Here is a 14175-nt window from a genome sequence, read left to right as displayed (position 1 = left end):
CAAATTTGTAAAATAATAATAAGAAGAAGTAGAAATGCAACTAATAATAATAATGAGTAAAAAAAAAACTCTTAGAACCAATGTAAAATCTAATAATACAAAGGTAAAAAGATCAAATGCAAAAACTTACCTGTAGAAAACTTGGCAGCAGTAAGGTCTACAGCATCGTCTGAAGATCTGCCGAGGTAGTCGTAATTATTCTTGAGATCATACAGAGATCTTCCTCCCTGTGTAAGATTTATTTCAGAGCCTGGTGTTTTGATGCCATAAGTTCCTTTGATGTCATATAGTCCAGTATTAACATTTTGATATTGGTCTTCTCGGTTTCCAAAATTGCTGTCCGGCTGGGTAGTAACTGCAGATTGTGTTTTGCAGATTCCTGTAAATGGTAGCTTGTAAATTACATCACAGCACACACTCCGCCTGTTAGCTGTAAGATCCACTGGAATTCCATCATCCTCTACAACAGTAGTCACCACTCCTGGACTTGTACCAGACAAAGCCACCATACTTCTCAATGGTCTGTAGTTTGACAAATCCATGGCTCCTGTTGCCTCTAAGGGAATAACACCTTCACTGCTAACACTAATGGGAGCAGACATTTCTGGCACTTTTCCTCCACTGGAAACAATATTTTCAAAAGAGAGATTGATGGGAGTCTCCTGGTCTGTCGATAGTACAGCTTTTACAATGGGCTGAGGCTTTACAGGCCTGTACACAATCTGTGCTAATGGTTCAAATGGTTTGTATGTAGTAAGAGGCAGTGGTAATGAGGTAACTGGGCCTTGCAAATCAAGTGGTTTTTCTGCTGGGGTATTGTATGAAGCAACAGTGGCTGTGCATGTAACTATTGTGATGCTGTCTGTAACAACAGAGAGTGTTGTTACGGGAGTAACCTCTGCACTTAGGTTTACTATCTCAGGCTGAACAGCTGTGATTTGACGTCCGCTTGAGTCACTTGAAAAAGACAGTCGGTCTGACTCAGAAGTTAGGTCCATGCCTTGCTCTGTCATCTTTATACCATCCTTGACGGTTCGTAAATCAATGACATCACTAGGATAGAATATCTTGCCATTTTGTTTAGACAGAGATTGAACTTTTGAAAAGTCTGGTTGTATTGTGATTTCTACACTTGATGGGGAAGCCTGCGGAAGTCTCTCATGCACAACAGAAACTGTGGTCCTTTGGACTTCTGTGGTAACCACTTGAGTAACCATGCTGGGTAAACTTTTAGGAGGTTGGGCTGAGGTAGAAATTGAAGAATACATGTGACTCATACTTGAGACAACCTTTTCTGGTCCTCTGATTTCTTGGCTTTCTATTGATTCTTGTTGAATTTTAGTAATAGTAACTGGAACCACAGGTACAACCTGTGAAATTTCCCGCACAGGGGGCACTGAGGTTCTCCTGGCAAATGCCTCAGTAGTCATTATCTCTGCAGGGTGATCATATTCAACAGAATAGCTTAATTCCTGTAGTTCATGATCAATATTAGGAACAACCTCACTAAAGTAAGGAGCTTGGGAAGTATAGTTATCTATAGGGATATCTTTTTCTGCAGTTATATTTGCTACTTGTGCAAATGGTAGTGGTGGTTGAATTGTTAAGGATTCTCTCCTATTTGATGCAAAGGCCTCAGTGGTAATAACTTGTGTAGGTATTTCATATTCAGCAGGGCAGGTAGATCCATCAGACAATACGTATGATGGCTGTAACATAGATGATATTGATGTCCTCCTAGTATAGGTAGTCTCCTCATGTTTAAGGACTGGCATGTCTACCATAGTCTGATGTTGCAGTTCAGATGATGGCACTGAAGCTGTTCTTGGATCCGTTTCTTTTGCTATAAGCTTTGTCGGCATTTCCAGTTCAGGCTTCATTGTTATGACCTCTTGCAGAGGGACTGCATGTGGTATCATTGACAATGAAGTCATTTTGTCATTATCTGCAATATAGGCAAAAGAATCCCCACTTGGATGTCTTGAATCTTGTTGTACCTCCATAGTGAGAGATGTCGGGGCCATCTCAGCAGCTGTTGGGATCAATACCTCATCAAATGTAGGCTGAATGAATAACTCAGTTACGATAGGTGTTGGTGTAATTTCAGATGCAATGTTTTGAGGAGGATATGGTGTATATACCACCTCTACCTCAAATGTTTCCGGGCTAGAGTCAATTGAAATGGCCTGTGTGGGAATTTCAGCCTCAGTAAGGTGCATGGCTTCCTCTGAAATTAGATGTGAATGCTGTGTACAAACTTGCTCTGGCACTAAAGATTGATTTTCAAATGACTGAATAAATTGTGGTGCAGATGAAAAATCGGAAATTATGCTAGCATTGTTAAAATCTGTCATCACCTCTGGCTGTGTAGGTTTAACTGCTGTAAATGGCTTTTCTGTGAGTATGCGATTGTCTTCTTGTACTTGGGATCTTACTTGAAAATCTTCTGTAACAATCACATGAGTAGGCATATCCTGATTTTCTGCTGTGAATTGTTTTTGTAATAGAATTTCAGGGGTAGCAACATTTGTGTCCCCTTGAACTACATTACTCTGTAGAACTAAAGTGTCTGAAAGTACTGATGGCTGCAATGGTATAGTAACAACTTCTGTCAGATATTGTGGCTGCACAGCTGTCACTAGTTTTGCTGTTGGAGAATATGCCTCTTCCACTAAGTTTAGCTGAGGTATTGTTTCAGTTTCTGCAACTCTACTTGACTCTTGAGGAGAGAATGGTGTAGGCTCATTTTTTGAAGAAGCTTGACTCTGTTGTTGATTAAATAAATCTAAATCTACTGGCATTGTGATAGCCTCTGGCATTGTTGGGGGAGTTGATTGTGGTGGGGTACTTGTCAGTTCTTCCTGTACATATGGTCTCTTTATTGGTGAAGGTACACGGTGTGCTTGAATAGAAGTGTCTTGGGGTGATGACTTTGATACAGTATCAACCAAAGGAAGTTGTGGCTGCACAGTAGATGATAGCGATTTTGTCCTTGCTTGCAATTTGACCTCCATTTCCTTAGAGTTTATTACTTGCTCCGTTGCCACATTTGGGGCCACAGTATTTGATGGTGGCTGTTTTACAGAAGGAACAGAGGCCCTCCTAACTGTAGCCTGTGATGTAAACACGTCAGCAGGTGTTTTATGCTCTGATAAGATGGTTGGTACAACAGACACTGTCGAAGATGGGATGGAGCCTCGCCTCACAGGTGCTTGAACTGTTATGGTCTCAGTTGGTGAACCCAGTTCAGATGGAAGAGTGATAACTACATACGTTTGTAGACATTTAGAGTGTCTAGGAGATAGAGGGGACTTTGGAGATGAAACACCCAACTTGGACTCCACAGGTCTTGTTAGGCTAAGTGACAAAGCATTTGGAGGTTGTTTTGTCCTGGGCAATGTCGCTGCTTTTGGTGCCACAGGGGGAGGTGGTGGTTTGATGTTCTCTCCTGGCTTGTGACTAAAAACTAATCCAGCAGGTATGGATGTAGGTTTAGGAGGTATGGGTGGTGGAGGTTTGGTACTTATTGTTGATGCTGGAGTTACCACAATAGATGTGGCTGGAATAGAAACAGATGGCTTCTGATACACTGATGGTTTTGGTAGATCGGATGTTAATGATGAAGTGGAATCCAGAACAAGTGCTTCTTCACCACTGAAAGGTTTTGTTCCAACACTGGGTTTAGAAGGAAGGGCAGGACCTGTTGATTTTATTGCAGTGGACATGTCAAGAGCAGGTTGTGGGGGTGTTTGACTTTGAAGATGAGAATTAGATATCTGGCATTTATTTTCTACACTAACCAGATCTTGTGTTGTCTGCCCAAGCACATGCTTGTTTTCCACACTTGGCACTTTGATAACTACATGCTCCTGTCTGTCTGAAGTTATTACTTGAGGTACAGATGCAGCCTCTTGTTGTATGGCATCTATTCTTGGATGTATGTCTACAACTACAGACTGCAATGGCAGGGGAGCATTTGTAGTTTCCAGAGATGATGTAGTTGCTGTAACATCAATTGTCTTTATCATAGCTCTGTTTTTAGTAGTCTCTGCTAATGATACTGAAGTAGATCGAGGGGGAGGAGGAGGTGGGACCTTCTTTTTTATAACTGTAGTTGATGGTGGAACTGACTGCTGTAACTGATCAATATGACCTTTTGCAGGGACCATAACTGGGCTCATTGAAGGAATGGCGGATTGCACAGGGACAGAATGCACCACTCTAGCTTGGGCTTGAATTGGGCTACTTATAAGGGCAGAGATTGGCTGTGGGGTTTGTGAAGCAATTGAAGCAGTAGTTGAAACTAGGTCAGGCATCTGGACTATGACAGGCCGAGGGGATGACACTACGGTGATTGGAGAGGAAACACCACTAACTAAAGTTGAAGTTGAGGAAATAACAGATGGAGCTGTAACTTGAGTAGCAGACTGAGCTGAAACAACAACAAGTGCTGGACTTGGTACTGAGACATGTAAGGCAGTTGGGACATCAAATGGTACCTGAGAGGGGGAGGAAACTAAGTCTGGCATTTGAACCACAACAGGTGGCTCAGTCCATGTTTCTGTGAAAGTTAGAGTTTTATCCTGACTTATAGTAGCCTTTACTTTAGTCGCATCAGTTGTTGGTTTGGATGGATCAGACACTACATCTGGTATAGCAACTACAACAGTTGTTGGACCGTGGGCATACATTTCATTTTCATTTGTTGGTACAGCTGCTACTTTTTCAGGAAACAAAGGTGCCATTTCTGCATGTGACTGGTCTTTAAAAGAAGTTGTAGGTGTTGGTGTGGATAATGGAGTTGAATCTGATGAAAGGGGTGTCTGAGCCTGAAATGGAGATGAAGATGTTGCATTAGACACCAAACTGGAATCTGAGGTGGCTGGTGAAGTTGGTGGTGAAACTGGTGACACAGGAGAGGGTGTTGTGGTAAGTTCTGGGGCAGATATTGGAGCAGGAATTGGCTTTGGCTCTGGAATTTCACAAACTACACATATTGGTTCCATCTCAATGGTTTCAGACAAAGGCGGACTAGTAGACTGATCCTCTTTTGACTCTGAGTCATCACTAGGGGTAATGTCAGAGGAAATACCTATTGCATACTCATCTACAAGACTATCATCCTCTTCTTCCCCTGATGAACACTGAGTAATTTTAAGGTCTGGAATTGGGAATAGTGCTTTTCTGAGAGCAGGATCTAAGGGAACCATGGGTCTTACGAAACTTATAGATCCACTGTAAATGCTTGGTGGAATTACTGTTCCTTCAGTTCGCTTAGGTGGTTCAGAAGGACGAGGAGGAGCAGGTCGTTTCTTCTTTTTCATTGGCAGTTCGCTTAAAGTGTCCATCGCCAAATGAGGAAGTTCAGTTTGTTCATAAGTCTGCTTCTCTTCTGTAGGCATGGTTACCACACATGTTTCTGCTTCTGGCGGAGCATCAGATAGCATTTGATAAGCATCAGATGAAGAAAGTTCCAAGGCAGACTGAGCCTGTTGAAATTCTTCTTCTATCATCAACAGCTCTTTCTTTTTTTGCATCATTTCCTCATAAACTTCTTCTGGAGACCTTAGTTTTTTGAGAGACTGAGAACCAGAATCATTTTGAAGGTCTTCCTCTTGAGATAGAGTCAAGTTGATTTCAGGCTCTTCAACTAAAGATTCATAAAGGTAGTCCTCTATTGCCATTCCTCCATAGAGAGGCTCAATGTCAGGACTCTCTCCTGGAATTGCTTTTGCTTTCTGTAGGATTTCTTCATATGTTTCTTCAGCACTTTTTAAGGATTTTGTGACCGTCTCAGTTAGCTGAAATGGATCAGATGGTGAATATGGTATGACTGTTGGCGATGGTTTTTGCCCCCTCTGTACAGCTCTTCCTGTCTCAGTCTCTGATTCTACACTGACAGAGTAGTCAGAATCTGATGTTTTTAGACTTTCATCTGTGCCTTTTCTTAAATCTTCTGTGGAAGAAGCATCTCTATGTGGAGAGATTGGTCGACCATGTGGTTTCATCTTCTCTTCCTCAGAGGAGTCTTCAATAGTGGGAAGAGATTGAGCAGGTTGTTTATGTTTACCTTTATGATACAACTTATCCCCACAAATTTTCCTAGGACTACCATCACTGTCTTCCTCCAGAGATGAGGCAGATGTCGGTGAAGATCCCGGGGTAAAACTAGATGCTTGAATACTAGATGATCCCTTTGAGAGAGATTCTGTTATGCTTTCTACTTCTTCATCAGTGCTTTGTCTTTGACGTATAACTGGTAGGGCTTTCTTGAAAGGAGCTTTGGGCATTGTTTCCGTTTTTGTTAAGTGTTCTTGTGTAGCCTGTGTTTCTTCATTATTTGTGTCTTGAGAGAGAGGTTTGACTGTCACAGAAACATTATCAAGCTCAACTGCCTCAACGGCATCTACTGTTTCTAAACTTTTTTCTTTCTCATCCTCTGATATGGACATTTCCACATCATCTCCCATACCAATTATCTGCTTGCGAATAAACTCATCATCTTCTATAGATGAGTCAGCACTTTCAGTTTTTATGTCCTCACTACTTGATGTAATAGTGCTAACCTTTATGATATTTTTTTGGAGTTCAGGGGAGGGTGAGGCTGTGAGATCACTTTCACTGTTCTCCATTGCTTGGAAACTTAGGCGCCTTCGCTCAGTTTTAGCCTCCTTTACTATCATGGGTGCATCCATGCTTCCATCAACTTTACGTGTATCATTTGATTCTTCCTCATTTAGCTCTTGCATTACAGGTAAAATCTGGGGATGATCGTCATCATGGTCTTTCTCCTTTGTTTTTGGTTTGCTCTTAATTGTTTTACCAGGGTCAACTAAATATTTGCTTTGAATCTTTTCAACAGTTACAGGGACTTTCCTCTCCTCTTTAGATGTTCCAGGGGTTTCTTCTTGACCCTAAAAAGTGAACAAATGTTACGTTAATATTTTAACTATTATTTCTATGCCTTGCAGACCTAGTATCACACAATGTAGAGTTTAGATCCTATAACATGCCAGTCATGTATTGCCAAATCAGTTAGAACAAGGAAAACTTCTGAATTTCTACATAGTTCAGGAAAAGTTCTGATATGTATTTACAGAAAAAATAGTAATGCATAGGTAGGTTTGCCATTTTAGCACCTACTAATTTCAAAATAATAAACCAAGACAATAAAAAAAACAATTCTTACCTTTTCTAATATGCTTTCTGATGGTGTTACTTGTGACTTCAAAGTCCTTTTAGTCATTTCTTCCTCCACTTCTTTGCTGTCAGCTGCTGCAACTGGTTGCATTTCCTCTTCTAGCTTCTCTTCTTCTAATTTTGCATGTAGATCAGCTTGCAGTGAAATCTGTGCATGCTCTGTTGTTTTCAAAGGTTCATCAGACTTTACTTCCTTAAGGATATTTTCAAGGATCAAGGATTCTTTATTTGTTTCAGCTTGTGCAGGAACTTCATAACCTCCCTCTTCAGAATCAACAGGGCATATGGGTACTTTTGAATCTTCCTTTTCTTTAGAAGTAGAAGTTATAGCTGCATCAATTTGCACTTCAGATTCTACATGATCATATGTCGCGTCTTGAACTTTGGTAATTTCTTTCTTAATGTTCTCTTCTCCCTCAGATTTGTCAGTTTCAATCTTTGCAGTTGGGAGATCTTGTTGCTGCTGTGCTTCAGAAGATGCTTTTCCATCTTTCTGGGTTATTTCCATAGTAGAAGGTTCTGCTTTAGACACTAGCAAAGAATTTCTTTCTGCCTGATCTGGTAAAACCTCTGTTTTCAGGGACCTAAGCGGTAACTTAGGTTCAATTTTTGTGGAAGGTTCAGTAGTTGTTGATTTCAGCTTGGCAGGTTCTGTTTCTTTTAAAAGTGGATCCACCTGGGCTAACTTCTTAGGGACAGGAGAAGGCTCTTGTTTTGTGGCTTTGGGTGTCGGCTCTACTTTTGGAGTTGCAGTTTTATTGTCTGCCATTTCCATAGTTGGTGCTGCTTGGGTCTCTAGTTTGGAGGATATTGGTAATTTTCCAGTATCTCCCAGCTGTCCTGTCAAAGTTCTTTCCGTTTGGCAGGTCAAACACAGCCATTCCTTCTGTAATTAAAAAAGAACAACAAAAAACAAGACAAGAAGGTTAGGAAAAAAATATGTATGTAAAATACACAATAAATTCAAATAGTTGAGGAATCTATATACTTGAAGACACTTTAGTCTTCCCAAAAATATTTTCAATAAATCTTTTTTTTTTAAGATTCCAGTTCACATCATAGTAATAAAATTACAAATAATCACCTTTCAATCAAGTAAAAATTAAACAAAAAAAATGTGTTTATTTGGTTGTTAACTCTGCCATTTATAGTGTCTTTTAAAATGAAATAACATTTTTGATAAATGTATTTTACTCTAGTAACAAAAGTTGACTCTTGCAAAGGGTTAAACACCATAGTTCAAGAATTTCCATGAAGTGGTCTTTAATAAAAACAAAAAAGTGCACCTAACATTAACTTTATTAAAAAATGTATTTACACTTGTTTTCTTTTATAGTTTTCCATTTGTAAGATGGTTTGATAGTATATTACAAAACTATGATCCTAAAATTAAAGACCACATGTCCAGCTGAGGTTGGTTATGTATAAAAATTAAACTAAAACTTCTAAATTACTTAATGAAATTAATTTATATTTTTGAAATCTGATTTTTTTTATCTTTTGACTTGACAAAGAACTTCCGAAAGAATGTTTGTCTCCAAATGTTAGTGTAAAATTTATGTTCACCTCAAAAGCAAATTTATTTCTGTTTTTTTTCTTTGGTAAAATACTGAATTCTTAACTAGATTAAGATGGCTTAATGCATTGATGATTGAAATTATTAAAACTGAGTATCTTCAGCATGGATAATTAAAGTAAAGCAAAAGCAATCAAGTCTTATTGGAATTGATTCAACCCTTTGCTTATCAGGTAACTGTTGACTGGTGTTGCATTTCACTAGAATTTCAACACATGTATTGAGCTGTCAAATGCAATGTGATTTTCTCCACTGTCATTAAATTACCAAAACAGTCTGCCTGTACAATGATAACACTTGAATAATACAGCAATTATGCAGCTACGCAATGTGTTTTGTTTTTGTAACCGCTGCCCTAGCAACCGCCATCAGATGATATTCACCGGCTAATGTAAAAAACAAACAAAACCTTTTCCATCTCCTAAAAAGATTTTTACTTTAGAACAAATAAAGCTTTTTGTTAGGCGCTAAACTACACAGTAAAAGAATGATGTTTACTTTTAAAATAAAAAAAATATACATATATAATTGATATAAATGTTGTTCGATCCTATTTGTTCTCACACGTCATAAACAAAGTCTAAGTTTTTGTTTTAAGTAGATGAATGCAATTGATGTTTTTTTAAACTTTGTTTAGTTTAAAAAATCTTAAATGTCAAATCTTTTGAATTAAGTGTTGATTTAATTAAACTGATTCAAAATGTCAAAACTTCCTATATTCTGTAACTGTATGTATTCCTAAAATTTCTTTTGGCTGCTTGTGTGCTTTAAAACTAAGCATAAAACAATTGAGTCCCTCTAAATCTAATATTTGAATGTGGAATTTGATTAATGTGGTTTAGTTATTCTTACCCTGAGCTACAACATTGGGAAAGATTTGACCAGAAATCGACAATTGTTCCACAAAAAGTAACTTCATGTTAAATTACAACTCATGAATGGCTTTGAGCTATTCTTGTATTACAAGAGGCTGTCTTATTTTAGTAACTTTAAGGCTTTATGGTCCATTAAGTTGCAAGTTGAGCAAGGAGAATGGGAATTAGGCAGAGGAACTCTTTATCTGTTGTTTACAAAAACAGAAGGAAAAAAAATCAATGTCTATATTTTGAAAAGACACACTTTCGAAAGTGTTTTTATCTCAGATGGAAGCACCAATTTAAGAGTCAATATGAAAAAATATTAGATTGAAAAAAATGCAAATTTGAGATAAATGTTTTTAACTAAAAGTCAAAAAATATATTTCTCTGTATGGAAAAAAGCACATCACAGATTTGTTCACTTTGTTGCCTATTTTGCTGAGTAATGCCATATCATATCAGTATTCCTGCACTCACAGAACTTTAAAGAATGGTCATTTCTAGGACGAGTCTATAATAAAATCTAAATTCAACCAAAAAAAAAAAATATATTTGTAATGCAAACATACAATAACACCGTAGCCACTGCAAATTCAATAGACTGCACGTCTTTTAAGCAATAAAAATTCTTACCTTATCTAAGTAATGCTATTACTTTTTTAAAGTTTTCCTTCGAAAGCATGTTTTCCTCTCATCTAAGCTCCATTAATAAACCAACAGTTACACAGCACTGGATGCTGCGAGGAGATGAAGCTAAATAAGCAAACTGGCAGATAGAATCACAGCATTGCGCCTGCCTCTGCAGAGCCAGCAAGAGCCTTTCTACAGGACAGAGAGGGAGAAGACATCGCACACATATCCTGTACTATTTCATAGCCTCACAAATGACGGAATGTCTAAGAAGTTGTACAGATTAATCACAAAATAATTGCTAACAAGCAGAGATCAATGTTCATGCGCATTCAATCATCAATGAAGCATCATTGCTAAATCTTGTGGAAATCATTCTGCAGGTTATTAAAGGATCATGTTCTGAGTTTTGATCCATGCCAGCAAGCACATTTTTAACCATGCTAAAAGTGATAATCTGTTTTCTGAGTGTCAATGATTTATAGTGACTGAGTACTATTAAAAGCATCCAGCTTCTGTGATATCATGGCGGGGCTTCGTCAGAAGTCTGACATAAACTGAGATGCTTTCGCTTTGTCGCCTGTCGTTTCCTCAGGAGTGTGATAATCACATTTACTCTGCGGCAACAGAAGTTTGTTATCACAGAGCACAACACAGATAAAAGTGTAAAACCAGTGAATGATTTTAATTTCACTTCAGCGTGATCTGATCCATGCTGATCCTGGCAGCTACACTCAGTTCTTTTTTTAAAGGTCAAGTCAGGGAAGTGTCATCACAAGTTTTATTTTAGAAATGTCTGGCAAAAATGACATCAAGAGTCTGGGTGCATGCACAAAATCTGAATTAGAGACTTGAAAAGATGAGTAAATGCATCTGGTTGATGTTGAATGTTAAAATAAAGAGAAGATATTTACTTTTTGTTTTTACATATAACAACAGATACATTTAAACTTATCCATTTAATCCATCAAAAATGTTGCTGATGATTTTCTGCATGAAATTTTAAGAGACAGCCATAGTGTTTGCTAATAACAACCACAGAAACCACTTCTAGGGATTATAAGAAAAAAAAAAAACATTTTTTCCTTAAAACAATCATGGAAGTCCCAGTTAGTCCTTGCATTCTGCTGTAGACATTTATCAACATTATGACCTCAACAAATCTTTCTGCTCCTGTTCGGCAAAGCCCACAGGATATAATTAAAGTTAACAAGGAAAGTAAAAATCCTGCTGCCCAATGCATGCAAAGCTGCTAAATCATTCCACTAGCAGAGGTTTTCAGAATACAAATTCCTGATTAGCAAGTTTTTTTTTTTTATCTGGTGCTCTTACCAGAGCTGTCTAAAAAGTCACATCAGAGGCAAATAAAATGTTCCCACACCATATTTTGACTATGTGCATGAATGTATTCTGTATAATTTGATTGAAGGTGTTAAAGAAAGATATCTCTATATGTAAACCAACAATTCCCAAACCTTTTGTAATATTTACAGTAAATATTTGAAAGTCCCACTCCGATCATCTTTTGAAGTATTTTCAAAGTCTCCACAGTGGTCTTTTAATTATCATAATGACATTTTTCACTCAAATAAAAAAAAAATGTGTTTTCTATGACACAAATCCGAATTCTTCCCTCTCCCTACCCCTCCATTTGAAGGGGCATTTGTAGTGGAAGTGGTGTTGTTATGTATTTTCAAGCGCTGGAAGCTCCAGGATAATGCTATCAAACCAACGACCATTGGCAATGTCACCAGGTGAAAGTGACGTGTGAATTTTGAGACATTTTGAACATCCCCGTTTGGAGAGCTAAATGTAGGGGTAGGAAGAAGGGAAGAATTCAGATTGGACCATAGTTTTTGTGTCCAAAATTCCCTCTTTGAGATGTGGGCAGGACTGTTGGTGCTGAGCAAGCCCACCCCTACTTCCCAACATCCATCTGTTTACACCCTTTCCACTAGCCTCTACTACCCCTCACACCCTTTGTGGTATGCCGTAGTAGCTTCTACGTCACACCTACAAGCTTAATCCATTGACTTTGGATAAAGGATTAAACTCAAAGTGGTTGCACTCTTGAACTGCACAACAGGCACCAACTATTCAGATTAAATTTTATCTGATAACCCTCTTACCCCTCCTATCTCAGCTTCTAAGTCACATCCATTGACAGTATAATCACGGGACAGCTAACCCCTCCCCTCTCATGTTCCAAATAGGAAGTATCCGTTGGTTTCAAGAGGGCCACAATCCCATAGACTTCCATTGAGAAATAGATAGTAATTACTCAGTCATTTTATTTGTCAGAATAACCATTCTTGCTCCGATACCCTTTTCTTAACATGTTCTTTCTAATCCTAATTTCTTTTTAAAGATATTTTTTCTTTATCACATGTTATAAACTGTGCAATCAGATACCTGGCTCCTCCTCCAACGTTTCATTGACAGATTCTCCAGTCTACTCTCAGTGGAAGGGGTGTTGACTTCAAACAAGCTCACTCATGATTGGTGAAAGTAGTTCCTCTAAAACTGTGACCGAGACCGACTTTGACCAATCACTCTTATGGATATAAAATGGCAGCAGACAAACAGGAAGCCTCGGTGATGGCTTTGGCCTCATTTCGCGAGGCCAGAGGCAAGTCATTTTCTATGGGAGACGTAAGCACCTTGATAAGTGTAGTGATTCTACAGTCACACCTAAGCTTTTTTCCAATGATATTTTGGTATCTGATTCACAATGATTTGTATAAAGAAATACTCAGAAATCCAATTTTAAGTTTATTTTTCTTTGAATATGTCCTCTATTATGAGAAAAATACCACAAGAACATGTTAAAAAAAACACACACATTTTATCGGAGTGAGTTCTTAACGTTTTTTGTCTTTTTAATTCAACAAGTGCGGGTGAAAGTACTTCAGCTGATGTAAGGAAGTCGGCCGATTACATTTAGTCTGTATGTAACACAATTATTCAAAACGACTTAAAAATGAGGATTAAACTCAATGAATTAATCAAGTGGTTGCACTCTTGAACTGCACATCGGGCACCATCAAATCAGATGAAATTCTATCTGATAACCCACTTACCCTTACTAACTCTTTAAGCCATAACAACAGAAATGCATATCAACCAGAGAAGAAAAGATCAAACCCCCTCACTACCCCCTCTCCATCAAGATGCTGCATCTAAGCGACTCAGAGCCACGCACCAGAGCTATGGAGATTGGAAAGTTGCCATCATACTTTTGTCTAATTAAATCTGTTCAACGAGTAAAGTGCAGAGAGCCGTAGGAGAGGCTGCGCCACATGATTAGCCTTTGATCTGGATTACCAGACCTTCACAATTACAGCAGTCAGGAAATTAGCTTCTGACTCAGAAAATCTTCAGCAAAAGCCATAAAAAAAAAAAAACAGTTTACCTCATGTAAAGTAGCACCTCACATCCACCCAGAAAAATCTTCAAACTTTGCCTTTTTGAGTTTGCCTTAATATTTCCCAGTAATTACAGATGTGTGGTTTTTATCTTCAAACCTCATCATCGCTAAACATCTCTACAGTGGTTTTTATTGTAACTGGAGCTAGTAGGGTTCATATTGATTTTCTCTGGCAGATGCCTTTGGCAAAAACTAAGCTTGCTAATGTACTTTGCTTTCAGCAGCTCCCTCGTTGCTCTGCTGCTTTTATATCAAACACCCAGACAGCACACAACGGCAAACTGCTAATCAGTAAAAAAGCAGGGAGTTTTGCTTTCATTTGTTTGTTTTAGGAGGTCAATACATGTTAGAGGATGGATCTCACACATTCAAAATAACCTATTATCAATATTAAAAATATATATATTAACGCACTTAACATATATATTTTTTTAAAGATCAACTTATGGTTACAAGAAATAATTTTAGCTTTTAAAAAGTGAACT

At 38.2% G+C, this 14175-nt stretch overlaps 1 protein-coding gene across 3 annotated transcripts in view; it reads right to left on the bottom strand.

Annotated features, from left to right (window-relative positions):
- Positions 1–14175, bottom strand: part of pclob (piccolo presynaptic cytomatrix protein b) — a 59703-nt gene that overhangs the window by 26304 nt on the left and 19224 nt on the right. For all 3 annotated transcript variants that reach the window (XM_036212437.1, XM_024280884.2, XM_036212436.1), the window contains exons 12-13: positions 7190–8086; positions 131–6914 (exon numbers count right to left, since the gene is read on the bottom strand). In XM_036212437.1, coding sequence (XP_036068330.1) covers positions 131–6914; positions 7190–8086 — 7681 coding nt within the window. The remainder of the gene's footprint in view (positions 1–130; positions 6915–7189; positions 8087–14175) is intronic.

Source organism: Oryzias melastigma, linkage group LG6 (genome assembly GCF_002922805.2).
Source record: "Oryzias melastigma strain HK-1 linkage group LG6, ASM292280v2, whole genome shotgun sequence".
NCBI lineage: Eukaryota > Metazoa > Chordata > Actinopteri > Beloniformes > Adrianichthyidae > Oryzias > Oryzias melastigma.
This window is presented reverse-complemented; position numbering and strand designations above follow the sequence as displayed.